Consider the following 19,273-nt stretch of genomic DNA (forward strand, 5'->3'; position numbering starts at 1 on the left):
AAAAAAAAAATGCACCTGCCAAAAGGGCAAAAAATGTGTTTAACTACTAGAGTATTTTTTCAAATTAACAGGATATTTTTCATTTAATATTTATTTATATTTCCACAACCAAAAAAGTCTCCTAATAACATCACATCATGTTATTAAAAGTTATTAATAATTATTAAAACATTAATTAGTACTCATTCATTATATTTGCTGTAATTCGTTGTTTAATCCAGAAACACAAAGTAATTGAAATTTTATTTTTCAGATCTGCAAACTCAGGTCTTGAAAAAGGTGAAGTCGAGACTTCAGACATGATTCACCTGCTCTGCACATTTTTTTTATTTTAAGTTTTTTTAATTGTGGAGTATTTTTTCCTGAAATTACATTATTTCACTTGTTTTCTGTTTTTATTTTTTATTTTTGTTGGTCTAGTGAGTATTTGGCACTGTTCTGTGATTGTTGTTTTATGGCAGAATGAAATCAACTCATTGATCATGTGATCACATGATAGGCAACCAACGGCTCAGTGTTGAATAAAGTTTGCATGTTCTTTAAAATAAAAATGAATGATTCACTTCTTCTGTGGACAGCTGAAAATGAAAGTATATGAAGCCTGAAATAAAAAATATTACATCCTATGAGATATTAAACATTTATTAAGAAACATATAAAGCTGCTGTTTATGTACAAACACAGTGATTTAAAACTCAAAACAGTTCTCTGCCATAAAACATAAACATAAGGTGCTTTAAAATTTAATACTGATGTTTTAAAATCTGTCAGTTGTTGAATCAGTTGTTAATTGACGCTGAATGAACAGCAGCACTCTGTCACTCAGGTTTACGTTGATGATGTGAATTTTGTCCTCTCTCAGCCTCCATACACATACACAAGACTCCTTGGTCTTGGATCAGGTTTGGTTCAGTTTTTTCTGGGTCATCTGAACCAGCAGCTCCGAGTATTTCTCCAGCAGAGACATCGTCCTGTCATCCCCCAGTTCAGCAGAGGGGATGCTGCTGCCCCGCCCATCTCCCTGCAGGACGACCTGCAGCTCAGTGTGAACAAAATCAACAGCCTCCTGCAGGACGGACAACATCTGAAGACGCCGCTCTGCAGCGCTGGGCGATGCACCGAGCTGCAGGACGGAAACATAGACAAAAAATAAACTGAGATTAAAGACAAAACACATAATGTTATGAAGATAAACATGAATTTTTTTTTTTTTTTTTTTTAAAAGAAATCATAATATTAGTTAAAGTCACAAAGTTTTAAGAAAAATTCACAAAATTACAAACATAGTAGTCATATGAGGAGCAGTCATATTTGGAGCACTCATATTTACAGAAATTATTTTAAAAAACTGTATAATTAAAAGAAAAACTAACATTACAACAAAAGTTTCAATATTTTGCTAAAACAATAGAGATATTTAAAGAAATGATTTAAAAAAAATCTGAGCTTTCAAGAAAAAAGTCAAAATGTCATGAAAACAAAGTACTCAAATACTTTGAGGGGAGACTCAAATTGTGGAAAAATTACAAGAAAAGTTAATATTACAAAATAAAGTTTTGTCATCAGTCATAGTAGATGCACTATGAGAACATTTTTAAAAGTTAATATTTTGAGGAAAAAGATGTCAAGAGTTAAGACTGAAAGAGAAGTGGATACTTAAAATATTAAACTTTTTCCTTCAATAATATAATTTTATCTTGTAACATTTGGACTTTTCGTGAAATATCTTGAGAAAAAGTTTCAGTGTTTTCCAAGTGTTGTGATATATTGAGAAAACGTATTTGAGGAAAAAGTAATATTTCACAAAAATCCCATTATCACAAGAAAGAATTGTAATATTTAGAGTGAAAGTCATAATATTAAAAAAAAAATAGTGTAATTTTTCACGATGTTGATCTCCTACATCCAAAACCCAACATTGTTTTCAAAACATTTTTTGAACTTTATTCCGTACATCTCAGAATGAGGGTCCCAAACTCTGTCAACATCTCACTTTAATATTTAATTATTTAATACTTTCTTAAATGAAAAACCTTAAAATAAAATACTTTTTTTAAATTTATTTTTTTTATTTTTTTATAAATTCTATACAATATTTCTATATTTGTTTATTCAAAGAATGTGTCATCAGTCGACTGCAAACACGACAACTGATTCAAACAGCAAACAAACAACACACAGTCAGAGTCAGTACTGAACCTGTTGGTACAGGTGTATGGCTCGTCTCGCCGTCTGTCTCAGCTCGTTGGCGACCTGCTGACACTGCTGCAGACTGAGAGACTCGTCATCATCATCACCTGCTCCTGTAAACAAACATCAACAATAGCAAACATGGTGATTTATCTTCAGTCTGAACACGCAGTTTGTCCTCAGGTTGGTGCTATACGAGTCAGACGTCCCTGTGATATCATTAAAGGAAGTTAGCCATCTGTAGTGGGCAAGGTTACCTGACTTTGGAGGCGGAGTCTTTCTGATGAAGGATAGGAGGAAGAGGTGGGAAGACTTATCACTTTGTAAGTGACAGTTGTGATGTGATGAGAAATAACAACAATAAAGAAGTCATAATATTTAAAAATGAGGTGTAATGTTTGAAGATTTTTTTTGAGAAAATATTCGTATTATCTTTGGGTGATCTAAGATCTTTATACTGTTAGTCTTTGTTCAGAGTGCGGGCTGATGCGATTTGTTTCTCAGACCTGGTATTACAGTTTTTCTCGATCGCTTTGATGCATTTCACTCATCAGAAACATCACTCACAACTCTTGATGCAGTTTTCAAAACAGTTCATGCATTTCTCCTAACACTAAATCATCTGTGCAAAAGCCTCTTAAACAATCAAAACCTTGTTCACATGTGTTCAAAATTCAATGAACCACTTCAACATTGTCACTAATGGATGAAACCTTTTCACCAGAGCTTCAGACTTACACACAAAATGTTTTGATGTTTTGATAAAAACCTTACTGACTTTAGAAAAAGAGAAGTGCAAAAATAGAGTAAAAATGTTCAGACACAAACTGAACTTTAGTTACAACAGTAACGTGGAAAAATAACTATATTCTGTTTCAACACTGCATTGGTGTTTATTGTACTGTGAATATTTCAACCTCTCACAGATCACTGTCCTGTCACTTTAAAACACTGTATAGGAATGTAAATACAAGCCTATAGACAGAAGAGCTTTAGATTTAGAACGTCAGCTATAATTTAACACATGGATTTAAAATACATGTCCACATGCGTCTCGATTGACCACCTGTGATCGGATCTCAGTTCCCTACTTTATATGCAAATAAACATTGTGTCGTTGTTTTTAGCCAATCAGACTGTGGATGTCATCAGAGTAGTTGGTCCTTCAATGTGGCCAGGACACATTCATGTTCACACTGCTAAAAGAACGTGGACACATGTGGTCTGAGTGATCCGATCTCAAATGGGTCCTCAATGCATTCACGCCTGAACTTGGAGCTGACCACTGGTGATTGGGTCACCTGAGACTGATGTTAATACCAGGTGTGAACAGGGCCTCAGATCAGATCTTTAGGACAAACTGTGTCCAGACATCACAAACTGTGGTTGCTGTGGTAATGACGTAGGCGTAGCAGCTTCCAAACGCTGATGCTTGACACCAGGAACACACTGCCTGAGTTGCGTGTGCATCCAAGCACACCAGCTGTGTCTCTGCTGCTGCAGCTCTGTCTCTCTACATAGAGTTTGCAGGTTACTGGAATGCTGATTTCTTTTAATTATTAATTAATTAATTAATTTCTGATTTATTTTTAACCAAAAACATCACTAAGGTCTTCATCTGTTTTTGCTGGGAGTCCATTCTGAGACGGAAATCTAACTGAAATCACATTTCAAATGTCTTCCAAATGTGGTCTGGACTTTCTAAAATCAATCTGGATTCTGACTCTAGTCCAGCAGTCTGAACAAGGCCACAGTGAACAGGTGAGATCAGTCTGTTAGTTTACCTGAAGTTACAGGTTCAGTTCACCCCCTCACCAATGGCCAGTCTTACCAGTTAAACCAGTCTGTGTGGGACCAGCTGGGTCACCTCTCTTACCTGTATCAGTTTGCATTCTAGTCTTGGTCTGTCCTGGACTGTCCGCCTGCCTGGAGGTGGAGCAGGTGGTGATGTCCGAGGCCGAGGTGGTTAGCGTTTGGTTTTGATTGGTTGGCGTCTCCTCGACGCTGCTGGTGCGCAACCTCCCAACTCGACCCGGTGACATCGCCTCAGTGGGTGTGGTCAACACCTGAGGGCTCGCTGCAGGTACACAGAGCTGAGAGCTCTGATACGATAGAGCGACACTGATGGACACAAGAGGACGAACAGGACACAGTCAAATCATACAAGTTTAATAGACATTTCCTTTTTTTTTTTTTTTTTTTACATATTTCTTTATTATTTGTCTTTCTGAATTTATCTTTATTGAAAGAGTAGAACCAGATGTTACCTGCTGGTCTGTTCCTGAAGGGGGTCAGATTCAGCCAGCAGGGGGGCAGGAGGCTGGGGTTCTGAAGAGGACGACAGATTTTCCTTGTCGTCCTCCACGGAGGTGGAGGGGTCCTGGCTCACTTTGGCCCTGGAGCTGGCTGTGGTTCCCAGGTATCCGAGCCGCAGCGGCCCTTGCTGGACTGCAGACATCACGCTGCTGTTGTGGGCTGTCAGTGCCCTGGAGCTGACGTCTGATTGGTTAAAGAGGGAGGTGATCAGAAACTGAAGTCTGATGACAGAGCATGGTGGAACAGGTGAGTGAACTTTAACCAGACTCAGTGTTTAAAGCAACAATGACCGAGTCCCCACTGTGACCTCCAGGTCAAAGTTCACCTGAGATCTGTTTAGATGGGATCAACCATCAATTTATAATCAGACAGGACAGTTTGTTGTGATCATCAGCCTTGTTGACACAGACTCATGAAGAAAACTGGACCAGTCTCAGTCAGCTGGCAGTTTCTCTGGACCTTTAAAGAAATAGTTGGCATTTTGGGAACATGTTGATTCTCAGACTGATCCCACTCTCAGTCTACATCTACACTAACACAGGTTCACACCTTCACCACATTTCCTCCTGACATCAGATGACATACACACCCACGGTCTCTCCTGATTGGCTCTCATCAGCCTGGACTACCAGTGGTGAATACAACATGATAATGAATTACAGTGTTCCTGACCTTGCTGTCTTTGCTAGCAGCTGTTGTTCAGTTACACTCTGTATTTTAACACTACAACTGTCTTTACTGTTCCATTCACAGTATATACTGTAACTAATTAACTGCCGAAGCAGACATGCTTCCTGTTTACATCGATTCGCACATGTACAGTATAGGTGGTCATGTGATGTGTGTTTTCAGAGATCGTTTCTGTTACAGAGCTTAAACAGTCATCTGGACTTTGATCATTGTAGCGGACATTGGTTAACGCCAGTAACCGGACACAAGAGGTGTATGGTAAAGGACACTGGGGTGCTCTGGATTATCAAGGAGAGTCTCCCATGTACGCTTTATCACCATCAAACTATAACCTGGACAGGAAACAGGGACGAAATGAGTTCCTCTCACCAATAAACAAACTTTTAAGATATCATTGGAATTTATGGCTAGTTCATGGAACTCATCCCGAATCAACACCCCCACAACAATTGGGAGACAAACAGAACACTCCCCACAGACTGACACTGAGTCCATGTTGCACCAATGAGACTCACCTGGGACTGATAGGTGGGTGCCACCTCGTATCAAGCAACATGAAAAGGGACATTTAGCATTATTAAGGTGCTAAGCCATTACAATTAACACTATGGACTCATTTCTCTCAAGAGAAAACACTACTATCACCTTTAACACCCTCTCATACACAAAGGGGGGTCTCATGAGGAATCACAGACCCCTGCCATAAACCATCCTACATTCCAACCTGAGCTGATAACCATTGTTCCACATTTTAAAGCATGAATTATAGTCCAAAATTCATTTCCATAGCCCAAAAGGAAGCTGAGATACATTTTATCATTTCTGAGGTAAATATCCACCACGTGACAATACTGCCATCTAAGGACCACTCTGGACCCCTCATCGTCTAGGGAATTAACCGATAAACAATCTAATACATCACTTTACTATTACTATTTGATGTTGTAGCTTTAGCCATGTATTTGTATGATTAAGAATTGCTATCTTTGTGTTGGCCAATGTAATCTATGTGTACTTTTAACCCATGATAATATCATTAGGCCAGTTGTATATTCCAAGCAATAGCTACAGTCGTAGTCAAAAGTTTACATACACTTGTAAAGAACATAATGTCATGGCTCTCTTGAGTTTCCAGTTATTTCTACAACTCTGATTTTTTTCTGATAGAGTGATTGGAACAGAAACTTCTTTGTCACAAAAGACATTCATGAAGTTTGGTTCTTTTATGACTTTATTATGGGTTAACAGAAAAAGTGACAAAATCTGCTGGGTCAAAAATATACATACAGCAACATGAAATAGCAATTTTGGTGATTTAGAAAGTTGTGTCAATGAAATGAGCTTCATAGCATGGTCTCTTAACTTCTTGTGAGTGATTATGAGTGACTACAGCTGGTGACTTCTCTGAGGCCATTTAAATAGGGCTCATTGGATACAAACGCCCACAAACGCTACAATGGGAAAGTCAAAGGAGCTCAGCATGGATCTGAAAAAGCGAATCATTGACTTGAACAAGTCAGGAAAGTCACTTGGAGCCATTTCAAAGCAGCTGCAGGTCCCAAGAGCAACAGTGCAAACAATTGTTTGTAAGTATAAAGTGCATGGCACTGTTTTGTCACTGCCACGATCAGGAAGAAAACACAAGCTATCACCTGCTGCTGAGAGAAAATTGGTCAGGAGGGTGAAGAGTCAACCGAGAACCACCAAAAAGCAGATCTGCCAAGAATTAGAAGCTGCTGGAACACAGGTGTCAGTGTCCACAGTCAAGCGTGTTTTGCATCTCCATGGACTGAGAGGCTGCCGTGCAAGAAGGAAGCCCTTGGCTCCAAAAGTGCACCTTAAGGCTCAACTGAAGTTTGCTGCTGATCACAAGGACAAAGATAAGACCTTCTGGAGGGAAGTTCTGTGGTCAGACGAAACAAAAATCGAGCTGTTTGGCCACAATACCCAGCAATATGTTTGGAGGAGAAAAGGTGAGGCCTTTAACCCCAAGAACACCATGCCTACCGTCAAGCACGGTGGTGGTAGTTTATGCTGTGGGGCTGTTTGCTGCCAATGGAACTGGTGCTTTACAGGAGTTAAAATGGGATAACGAAGAAGGAGGATTACCTTCAAATTCTTCAAGATAACCTAAAATCATCAGCCCGAAGGTTGGGTCTTGGGCGCAGTTGGGTGTTCCAACAGGACAATGACCCCAAACACACATCAAAAGTGGTAATGGAATGGCTAAATCAGGCTAGAATTAGGGTTTTAGAATGGCCTTCCCAAAGTCCTGACTTAAATCCCATTGAGAACATGTGGACAATGCTGAAGAAACAAGTCCATGTCAGAAAGCCATCAAATTTAACTGAACTGCACCAATTCTGTCAAGAGGAGTGGTCAAAGATTCTCGAGAAGCTTGCCAGAAGCTTGTGGATGGCTACCAAAAGTGCCTAATTGAAGTGAAAATGGCCAAGGGACATGTAACCAAATATTAGCACTGCTGTATGTATATTTTTGACCCAGCAGATTTTGTCACTTTTTCTGTTAACCCATAATAAAGTCATAAAAGAACCAAACTTCATGAATGTTTTTTGTGACAAAGAAGTATCTGTTCCAATCACTCTATCAGAGAAAAATCAGACTTGTAGAAATAACGGGAAACTCAAGAGAGCCATGACATTATGTTCTTTACAAGTGTAGGTAAACTTTTGACCACAACTGTATGTACCTGATGTAGGCCGTTATTAAATATGAATGGGCCATGGTGAGAGTAGAATACGCAACACTTGCGCGTAAAACCAAATTAAATAAAACAAACTTAAGATTTTATTTCTTTCTCTATTGAAACAAAGAGAGGGAAAATCTAAGGGGTGGCAATAACTGTCAAAGCCCCCGCGGCGAGGATAAAACAGCTGGATAGGTATTGTTTGATATAGTTTCATATTCATTAACATTGTTCATTGTATTTCATCTGTGCCTAGTTAGTAAATACGTTTAATTAACTTGACCCAGTCATTACCCTGTGTTTTCTTGAAGTGGAGATCGGAGATCAATGTAATTGAGAAATCACAATTTTTGATGCGAGATTGATCAAACTAATCCATAACTTTAATCAAACTGTTCTCCCTGAGGACTGGTGCCCCCTTTTTAACGAGAGCAAATTCTAAATTGTGGTATTCACACTACATCGTTTTAGTTTTAAAATGAAAACAAAGTAGTGTGGATGTAGCCTTAGTGAATGGAGGCTAGATATTTCCAGTCGTTATGCTAAGCTAAGCTAACCTACATGAGAGTGGGATCAATCTGAGAAAAGCAGTTGTCCTCTCCTGGTAATCATCCTGTGAGTCCTTAATGCGCCTCACAGACCCAGTGACTGGGATCCACTGAGCTGCAACTATTAGTGGATAATAATCAATTAGTTAATCAACAGAAAAGTTATCGATGACTATTGATAACTGATCAACTGTTTCAGTACTTTTTCTGATCAGATTTTAGACTGCTGGTTGGACCTGAGGACATCACCTTGGACTGACATCTTTGGTTTTCTTACACTTTATAGATTTATCGTTAGATCACAACAATATTATGCAGTCATTGATAGTTGTTATTTCCCCTGAGCTTTCAAATATAACCCCATCTACACAGAGCTGAAACATTTGTCCTGGTTATTGACTTCACTCCGTAATATTCCAGGATTTTGCAGGACCAGTGGGAACTATGACTGCGCGTCTGAGATGTGAAGTTCACACGGACCACAAACGCCAACACCTCCAACACCCCGTGAGTTTGACTGCACTAAGAAAATCACCAAGCATCTGAGTGTCCACACAAACACACCTCCCAGTGTTTCTCTGCACTGGACGACCACCACAGTGTGTCGTCTTCGTGTGGGGCGGCGAGAGGGCTGATGGGATATCATACAGGAAGCTCTTCTACGGAGGATGGAATGGCTGCATCTCACTGTAGTCACACACGCACACACGCACACACGCACACACACACACACACACACACACACACACACACACACACACACACACACACACTGTTGTACTGCTTTACTGTTTAAAGGAGCAGTCCAACATTTAAGATGTATGGCGTCCCTTGAGGTACATTGTCTGTATGTTACTTTACATGTCACTTGGTCATTTACTACGTTACTGTTACATTTGTGTTTTGTTCTGTTATTCTGTGAAATGATTTACAGCACAATGAGTCCTCCAATATGTTGAATGTGTTGTAAAGTCTCCTCATGTTGTTCTGAGCTGCAATGATGAAGAAGAGAGTAAAAGCTTCATCACTGTCAAGAATCCTGTGGGATTAAAGAACCTGTGCTCAGTTCAAATTAAGCTATAATAGTTATTATGTAGTTATTTACTGATAAACTCTCCTCTGTTTGTTAGAAGCTCTGTTTTAAAACCAGAGTGGACACATGGAAAGACTCAAACAGCAAAACATCCACTTATCTATACAAACATCTACAGACTTTATTATTTGTCAATTTATTGTAAACTCTTTTGTCCCTTCAGGATCCTGTAGAATGATGACTCAGTTTTTCCAGTGATCTGATTGGTCAGAGGTTTGGCTGTTGACAGGCTTTGATCTCATCCAGAGCAGGTGAGTTCAACATCAGTTACCATGGTGATATACCCTGGTAACAAGTGAACCACTGTCATAGGACTGAAAACCCAGATGTAAACCTTAAGTGATCTTCATAACATCAGCTCCTGCTTCATAGTATAGGCCTCATGTAGACTAATCACATCTGCACACTTCCTGTTTACATTTGTGTTTCAGTTACTTTGGCTTGTCATCTGAAAACCAGAAAAAAACAGAAGAATCTTTGCTGACTCACCACCACCACCACCGCCGCTGCTGCTTTCTTTCTGAGTCGACTCTGCTGATCTCACGTTGCTGCTCGACTCCAAGTTCATCTGAAAACAAACATTCAGTCTCAGAAGCTTCAATGACTATCAGCTAAACTGTAACACGTCACCATCATGTTGCTTCATTTGCAAATATGTTGACTCATACATGTGGAAATTATGTTACTTAGAAGTAATATGAAAAATATAAATATTTCACTGTAAAGGTAAAAACAGAAATGTGAAGCCAATAATAACAATAATAATAACAACAACAATAATAATAATAATGATCTTTAACTTTAGTGTTTGTTATACCTTTCTCAATTGAGTGTTTGTTCATTTCCAAAATTATAAACAAAATTATATCATGGCCGCCATTTTACTATATTTGTACTTGGACACTAATAATGTAGGGCGTCTTTAATATTATAAAAATATCACAATTTACAAATCATGAAGTATTTTGGCATGAAAACCCACAGTTATAAACATGTCCTGTACAAACATGTTGATGCATTGCTGCAATAAACAGCAGCAGCCAGTGTCTGTATATACATGTGTGTCACTCAGGTGTTTCAGACGTGTCTGTACCGATGTGTTGCTGATGTCATTCTCCTCTGAGATCCTGGTCGGGATGGATACGGGGGCTGGAGTTCGACTTGGCCACACCCTTAAGACACAGCAGTAACAAACAGTCATCACCATGAGAACAACCGCCAGGCAAACCCAGAGACCCCTCTGGGTCAAAGGTCAAAGGCTGAGTTCTGGATACCGACCTGATTCTGTCCTGGAAGCGGGATAGGAAGCGGGTGGAGATGCTAAGTCGAGGGTTCAGGAAGTGTTTTTCCTCCGGAGGCTGCAGAGTCCTCAGGTCAGTGTCAAACCTCTCTGAAAGGTCAAAGGTAACAAAGGCCTCAGTGCATATGAGCACGCAGCAGCAAGAACGTGAAGAGAGAAGTGAAGTGTGAGGAGACACTAAACTGAAGGAGAGGTCAACTACAACTCCCAGGGTGTATTTCACTAACATAGATCCAAACATGCAACAGCTCTGTGAGCTGTTGCATGTTTTTTTACAAACCTGATCAAACACTCAGATTATTTTCAGTATCAATCAATTTATTATCACCTCAATTAATCAATTCATTAATTTAAACATAGAATCAAAACACAGCACAAAGTCTAATTTTATCTACAACTACAATATTTGAGAAGCTGAATCCACCACAATTGATTGATTTTTAAAACAGTTGTTGATTGATTTTCTTAAAACTGATTCATTGTTTATTGATTGACTGATTGTTGCAGCTCTTTGATGAAATGTTTGAAATTCTCATTATTCAGTTCATCAGGCTTTGTATAACTTTGTATCTCGTTTTAGTATTTCTCCCCCTAGTGGTCGTTTGTGAGTAATCCTCAATTCTTTCATTTCTAATGCTGTTTTCTTTTCATTGCTTGTTTTAGTCATGTGATGCAGCGAGGTCATAGTTCAGAGATGACAATCAGGAAATCCTGTAGTTGACAAGTTACATGTGGTCAGAGTGCAGCTCAAGCTTACTTATCCTTTCCATCTTTTGTTTGTGTCTTGGAAAACATTGCTTGTGAGTACATTTGCAGTTTACAATTAAGTATGACAACACACAAGTGTCACACACACATCACTTGAATGTGGTATTTGTGATGTTGTAGCTGTTATTTACATAATTTCATGTTTGGTCACATATTATGTTGTTTAAATAGCATTCAGTATTTGTTATTATCTTAGAAATAATAACAATCACAACAAAGAGATCGTCGACTATAGGTATCGTGAGTGTAGTCTCATGTTTTTCGATGAGACCTGGTTAAACGACAACACCCCCGACCGTTGTGTGGATTTACCCAGCTTCACTGCAGAATGCGCGGACAGAGACGCCAGAGCAAATGGAAAGATCCACTGTCGGGATATTGAACTGTTGGCAGTTGGTCTTAGACCGTACTATGTACCGGGGGAGTTCTCACACATCGTCGCCATTGTTGTTTAAATCCAACCACGAGCAGGGCCTGCAGTCGCATGTGACCTCATTCACGAGACTGTTGAGAATACAGACGCAGCACCCTGACGCATTCATTGCAATATTGGGGGATTTTAACCATGTCAAGCTCACCTCTCACCTGACTGGCTTCACTCAGTATGTTAACCGTCCCACAAGGGAAAATAAGACACTTGATCTGTTGTACGAAAACATCAAGGAGGCCTACACTGCTTCAGCTCTACCACCACTTGACAGATCAGATCATAATCTGGTTTTTCTCCAGCCTTCCGACAAGCCCTGTGTACTGAGGCAGGCTGCAACTACCTGCCCATTCAGGAACTGGACCGCGGAGGCCAGTGAGTCTCTAAAAGACTGTTTTGAGTGCACAGATTGGAATGTCCTGTTGGAGTCACAGGAAAATGATAACAGCAAGGACCCTGACCTTGATAGAATGGTTGAATGTACCACGGACTACATTAACTTCTGTATGGACACTGTAATACACGCAAGGACTGCACACTGCTTTCCAAACAACAAACCCTGGATCACCAGTAACATCAAGACCCTCCTCAAGCAGAAAAAGGAGGCCTTCAGGGATGGAGACAGGGAGGAGCTCAGGTGTGTGCAACATGAGCTGAAGAGGAGACTGAAGCAGGCCAAGGAGGACTACAAAAAGAAAGTAGAGAGGAAGCTGCAGCACAACAACACCAAAGAGGTGTGGAAGGGGATGAGGACCACCACTGGCTATAAAGAGAAGAACAGCCAGGCAACACCAGGTGATGTGGACAAGGCCAATGAGTTCAACCTGTTCTACAACAGGTTTGACACAGCCTCACCTGTTCTCTCTCCCACTGCTTCAGCTGCAGCTTCTCCTACGGCATCTCCTCCACAACCTGACCCTGCAGCTGCAACTCCCCTCCACCACTTGGGTCAAAGTCTCCTGTCCTTTACAGCCGAGGAGGTGAGGGCGGAGCTCAAGAGGCTACGTCCTGGAAAGGCAACAGGCCCGGATGGTGTGTGTCTGAGGCTGTTAAAAGACTGTGCAGCCCAGCTGGCTCAGCCTCTCCAGAGGATCTTTAACTTCATCCTACAAACAGGGAGGGTCCTAGTCCTGTGGAAAACATCATGTCTTGTTCAGTCCCTAAAGTAGGAAGACTGACTGAGATAAATGACTACAGACCGGTGGCCCTCACATCACACATCATGAAGACCCTGGAGCGGCTGCTTCTCCACCTTCTGAGGCCACAGGTTGAACATGCACTAGACCCCCTACAATTCGCCTACAAGGAACATATTGCAGTGGATGTTTCCGTCCTTTACATGTTCCACCGGGCCCATTCTTACTTGGATGAGCCAGGTAGTTACATGAGGATTATGTTCTTTGATTTCTCAAGTGCATTTAACATCATCCAACCCCCCATTCTTAAAGACAAGCTGAAAAGGATAGGGGTGGATCTCTGCTTCACGTCCTGGATTGTGGATTACCTGACAAGACGACCACAGTACGTCAGGCTGAGTAACTGTGTCTCAGGGACAGTGATGAGCAGCACTGGGGCTCCACATGGGACTGTTCTGGCTCTGTTCCTGTTCACCCTGTGTACAGCCAATTTTAAATACAACTCTGAGTCCTGCCACATCCAGAAATACTCGGATGACACAGCTATTGTGGCGCGTATCAGGAACGGACAGGAAGAGAAGTACATGGATCTGACAATGGCCTTCAGTGAATGGAGCAACAAGAACTGCCTCCTTCTGAACACCTCCAAGACCAAGGAGATGGTCATGGACTTTCGGAGGTCTAGGCCCACCCTTCAGCCAGTCAACATTCGAGGGAAGGACATTGAGGTGGTGCACACTTATAAATACCTAGGTGTGCACCTGGACAGTAAACTGGACTGGTCCCTGAACACAGATGTCATCTACCTGAAGGGGCAGAGCCGGCTCTTTTTCCTCAGGAAGCTCAGGTCCTTTGACGTCTGCAGTGAAATGCTGCACATGTTTTATCAGTCAGTGGTGGCCAGTGTACTCTTTTATGCTGCAGTCTGCTGGGGCAGCAGCATGTCCGACATGAACACAAGGAGACTGGACAAGCTGGTCAAAAAGGCTGGGTCTGTGCTTGGCAGGAGTCTGGACTCACTCAGGACTGTTGTGGAGAGACGCATGCAATGTAAGATGGAGGCCATCTTGGACAATACCAACCATCCTCTCCACAACATTCTGGCAGGACAGAGAAGCAGCTACAGCTGCAGCAAACATCTCATCTCACTGCGCTGCAGAACAGAGAGGTTCAGGAGATCCTTTGTTCCTACTGCCATCAGGCTGTACAACACCTCAGCCAAAGGAAGTGGACTAATCTAATTATTATTGTTTATCTATTATATTTTATTTATATATTATAATTATTATTATTACTATTATTATCAACAATGAGCTAATGGACACATGAATTTCCCCTAGGGGATAAATAAAGTATCTATCTATCTATCTATCTATTAACCGCCATATATTTATTTTCTAAATCATCTATGGTTGCACTGCTTCTCTGTCCTCTGCTCTGCTCTCCAGGAGAGGCGGGGCTGCAGGTACACAGCATAAACACACACACACACACACACACACAGTTGATGACAACTATCATTGAACTTTACGTTACTGTAAGTGCAATAAAAAGTAAAAGGCCAATAAAAACTTTATCCAACCACCTGTTCAACAAACAACAAACAGAAAAGAGATATTTTCATCAGTTTCCTCCAGCAACTCCTGGTGTCTTTTAGACAAAACCACGCTGGTTAAGCTAATAGCGAACTGTTAGGAAATGCTACAACGCCAAACGCTGTCTGTATGTGATTCTAACTGATTATCTTAGTTTACCATGAATCTTAAAATGTGGCAGATTGTTGTTAACTGAGCGACTAGCTGAGACAAACCAGAACAATCAATTTAAATCCTGTTCTGAAATCATTCTTTTATTTCAAAAAAGAACCAGTCTGAGCTGGATCATTAAGTGTATGGATAAGAAGATAAAATCAGCTGGTTAATGTCTGAATTTGGGAGGATGAGCACATCACAGTTCAAATCCCTTCACTAGAAGTCTTGTTTAACCAGTGTTATTTTGTGATTATTATTTTTTATGGCGCACAGTGAGATCACTCACAAACATGTGAAGGATAACTTCATTTTAGTGTTGTCTGTTCATTAATAGATTGAGCTTTTTAATATTTTCTGTCCTTGTAGCTGATAAATACTCTCATAAAGTCATAAGTCATCTGCTGCTGCCTGAGAATTTATACTGAACAAGTGTTTAAGAAAATGTCTAACCCAGATTTTTGGATTTTCTGAAGGAAAATTAATCGTTTAGATTAATCAATTTATCGATAAAATAGTTGATAGATTAATCGGTAGAAAAATAGTAATTAGTGGCAGCCCTAGTTCAGTAACATTCAGAGGTCATTAAAGAAAATATTGAAACACACACTTCACAACTCTTTGACTGTGATTAAGATGAAGATGGTGATGATGCCATTCATACCTTCGTTCAGACTGGAGGCCAGAGTATCAAAGTGGTTCTTCAGAGAGTTTCTGTCCTCGTCGTCCTCCAGACCCAAAGAGCCCACAGAGCTGCCCTGACTCAGAGAGTCTGTGTCTGACAGAGGACAGAGGACACTTATTAAATAATGATGATGATTTGTGGATAGTTAGTGTGATGACATTAACATGATGTCTGAAACATGTAGAGAGACGACACACTTCTTGTTCACCTTCAGAGTGCTGTAATATATTTACTGCTTAAAGGTCTTCTATTGCATAAAGGTAGATGTCCATGTGTTGTTTGATTATAAAGCAGGTCTAGGTTCTATATTAATACTGTGAAAGTATCAAAGTGCTCAGTCCAGTTAAAACCAGCCGTCAGGACTTCTGGAACTTTGTGATGTCACAACTATACAGTAGGGCTGGGTTGAAAAAAATCGTTCCTTATTTGAATAATCCGATGTTGATTCATTAAACCTGAGACCGATCGTTTAATGTACGTCTTTTAGACTCTCCTGTGGATGTGTGAAGCCGTCACAATATGATCTTTTGACGTGAGCATAGGTGTAGAGCTGCCAGAGCCACCAGAACAATGCTCCGCCACTTGTCTTTTCTCAAAGTGATGAAATAATACAGTGATGTTGCTAGGTACGCGTCCTGCGTCCCTGACGCATTAAAATCTGAAAGGACGCAGCAAACTCACTATCCAGGCGTCCCAGGGACGCAACTAATTTTTCGCATGAAAAACGATACATTGTGAACAACAACTCGTGTTTAAAATCACAGTAACTAGCAAAAGTAACTTCGCTGTCAGCAGACCAGGCAAGCGCTGTTTCAACCCTCTGCGCTAGTGATGGGTCGGTCGCGAACGAGAGCCGGATTAGAGCCGGCTCTTTGAAGTGAACGACGGGAGCCGGTTCGCGATCAAGAGCGTTTTTTTTTTTTTTTTTTAAATTGTCTTTCAAAGCCGCATTGGTCAACATGTGTGGCTGTGGCAGCGTCTGTGTGACTACACTGAGCAGGAGGGGGGAGGGGAGGGGTTACAGACACTCGCATTTTGTGTTTTGTTTTTCACTGTACATGGTTGCACATTTTAACTTATATTTTGTTGAGTGATGTTTAGTTGATTTTGTGTTTTTTCACAAATTAAAATGGGTCTTTTTTATTTAAAATTTATTTATGTATATGTTAAGTTTATTAATAAAGCCATATACATACTATACATATGTTATATTTTATGTTTTTTTACATTAGTTATTCATTTTACACATAATTTGGTAATAAATTAATTTAAGTAACAAAAAATCTGAGGAGCCACTTGGGAGCCAAAAGAGCCGGCTCTCCACAAAGAGCCGGAATTCCCATCACTACTCTGCGCATCTACTCCGCGCAGACGTGATCCTGTGTACAGTATCGCGACATGCTAGTTTAGCCACTACCACAACAATTAGCCAGTCACCGCGGATTTCATTTCAACAATTAAAGATACAAACTTCATAGTAGTAAATAAACTCATGTTTCCACTGCTCAATGCTGTGTTCACTCATGTCGACAATGTTTTAACGTCTTGGGGACGTGCTGTAATGAAATAAATAAAACATACTCCGGTGGCGGTGATGAAAAATACTTTAACAGACTTTCCACTGTGTTAGTTAAGTTTCATTTGTGTGCTAAAAGTTTCACAGTGATTGACTCAGTTCATTTGATTTAGTTGATGTTCAGACAAAAAGATTTTGGTCTTAATTTGGTGACAATTTATTTGTTGACTCTGTCATGGTGATGAGAATGTTTTGTTTATGTGTTAAAATCAGCACTTTTATTGATAATTTATTTTGGTACTACAGACACATTTTGTTTTCATTTGAAGAATATAAGAAATAAAAAAAATTTATTTGGGACCCATTGAATTTCCTAGAGACCCACTCAAATCACCACCTGTGGGTCCCGGGGACTCACTACATTGAAAACCTATCAACATCACTGTAATATATCTGCAGTTTGCAGAATCCGGTTGATACTTATCTACATTTATAAGCGGTCAAAGACCCAATCACTAAAAAGTCTGTCATGTAGAGAGCTAATAAAATCAAATGAAATGGTCAAAGCTGTCATACTGATTGACATATAAGGTGTATTGATTGATTTCCAAAAGTCACGTAATACGCAGGAAAACATTCCACCTTAAAAGATGCTGGTACCTGCCGGTAGCCTCTGAGCTAATATTAGTGAAGATGAAGAGACAGAAAACATCTTTTCATTCATCGTTCACTCTTCTGACACTTTCTTTATCGCCACTGCTAAATGAATGTAGAGGAAACACTGTCACATGATTAAATGACCAGTGGCTTTATCGTGAGGGACGTTCACTCTCTCTACAACAGTGGTCATTGATTAATCTTAAGCTTGTGACAGAAAACACTCCTCGTCTTATTAAACTCAGTGGAAACTGCGGAGCAGCTTCCAGACTTCACCAGGCACTGTGACTCTTTAACATCCTGTCATGTCTGAATAAACCTGGAGGAACATTAACGTCTGAGACACATCACATGTCCTCTGTGTGGAGTCTGAGGTCTAACCAGCATCATGCTGCTGTTCCTGACTTCCTGCAGACCCCTCAGAGCAGGCAGAGTCTGGACTCAGCTGAGTACTCCACACTGGCTCCGCCCCCTGACCTCTGACCTCCAGCTGGGTCAGAGACCGCCGAGGGTCAGTCACAGCTTCAACATCAAACTCCCTGAAAGACACAGTGACACTGATCATCAGACAGGGTGAGAGTCACGTCTGATGTTCAGATTAAACGACACACACACACACACACACACACACACGATGTGTGTTATATATTATCTCACCTGTCAGTGGTTGTATTGGGGTAGAGGATGTAGCTGCTCCTGTCCTCACCTGCAGTCTGCAGCACCTGAACATCACACACAGTCAGGTATCTGTTCTGCACAGCTCCTACTTTTCCTCTGCACATTGCATCATGGGAGACTGAGTATTCTGAGCAAACATTTTACATCAGGATATAAAGAACTGTGTGGGAGATGCAGCTGTTTTACAGGCTCGTTACTTTGAAAAAAGCAGGTGTCCACAGGAAAACTAGAGAATTTGAAATGAGCTCATCAACTGAGGAGCAGAAAATCAACAACGCTCTGCAGGATCCAGGCGGACATGTTTCCTTATCAACAATCAGAGACCACTTCAGGACCAGAACCTCAAACAAGACACAAACCTCCTCAGCCATCCAACAGACATGCTCACCTCCTTTTCCTCTCCCTCCCCCAGCATACTCTCCAGACTCTGAGGGTGGAAGTCTTCGTCCTCCTCCTCGTCCCTCTGCTCTTCTTCTTCTTCCTTGGTGGGACTTGGGGAGAAGTTGGAGCAGATAGTCAGAGGGTTCAGCTGCTCCGTCCACCGACTCCGTACCTGACGAGGCTCAGTATCTGATTGAACGATCGACGAGGCTCCACCCTCACCCTGCTGAACACACGAAACACACCTGAACTTCATTGTCCCAAAAAATATGCACCGTCCATCTGAAGGAAGAAAATCAATCCACTACCTGGACGATTATCTGTGAATATATCAATATTATAATTGATAAACATCAGACTGACCAGTTTTCTGAACCACATAGGAAGTTTTCCATTGGTCTGAAGCAGCTGAGCCTCTGAAACACAGACAACA

The 19,273-nt window shown here is 40.8% G+C and overlaps 1 protein-coding gene across 1 annotated transcript in view; it reads right to left on the reverse strand.

The window, feature by feature from the left end:
• Positions 1-626: 626 nt before the first annotated feature.
• LOC111216930 (mitogen-activated protein kinase-binding protein 1-like) overlaps positions 627-19,273 on the reverse strand; it is a 32,768-nt gene continuing 14,121 nt past the window's right edge. Inside the window, exons 22-33 of the mRNA XM_022738591.1 lie at positions 19,204-19,256; positions 18,848-19,066; positions 18,439-18,503; positions 18,163-18,320; positions 15,588-15,701; positions 10,823-10,934; positions 10,638-10,716; positions 10,034-10,112; positions 4,458-4,689; positions 4,067-4,311; positions 2,200-2,303; positions 627-1,123 (exon numbers count right to left, since the gene is read on the reverse strand). Of these exons, the coding sequence (XP_022594312.1) occupies positions 899-1,123; positions 2,200-2,303; positions 4,067-4,311; positions 4,458-4,689; positions 10,034-10,112; positions 10,638-10,716; positions 10,823-10,934; positions 15,588-15,701; positions 18,163-18,320; positions 18,439-18,503; positions 18,848-19,066; positions 19,204-19,256 (1,685 nt within the window). The 3' untranslated portion in view covers positions 627-898. The remainder of the gene's footprint in view (positions 1,124-2,199; positions 2,304-4,066; positions 4,312-4,457; positions 4,690-10,033; positions 10,113-10,637; positions 10,717-10,822; positions 10,935-15,587; positions 15,702-18,162; positions 18,321-18,438; positions 18,504-18,847; positions 19,067-19,203; positions 19,257-19,273) is intronic.

Source organism: Seriola dumerili, unplaced genomic scaffold, assembly GCF_002260705.1.
Source record: "Seriola dumerili isolate Sdu_G_001 unplaced genomic scaffold, Sdu_1.0 BDQW01000036.1, whole genome shotgun sequence".
Classification (NCBI taxonomy): Eukaryota; Metazoa; Chordata; class Actinopteri; order Carangiformes; family Carangidae; genus Seriola; species Seriola dumerili.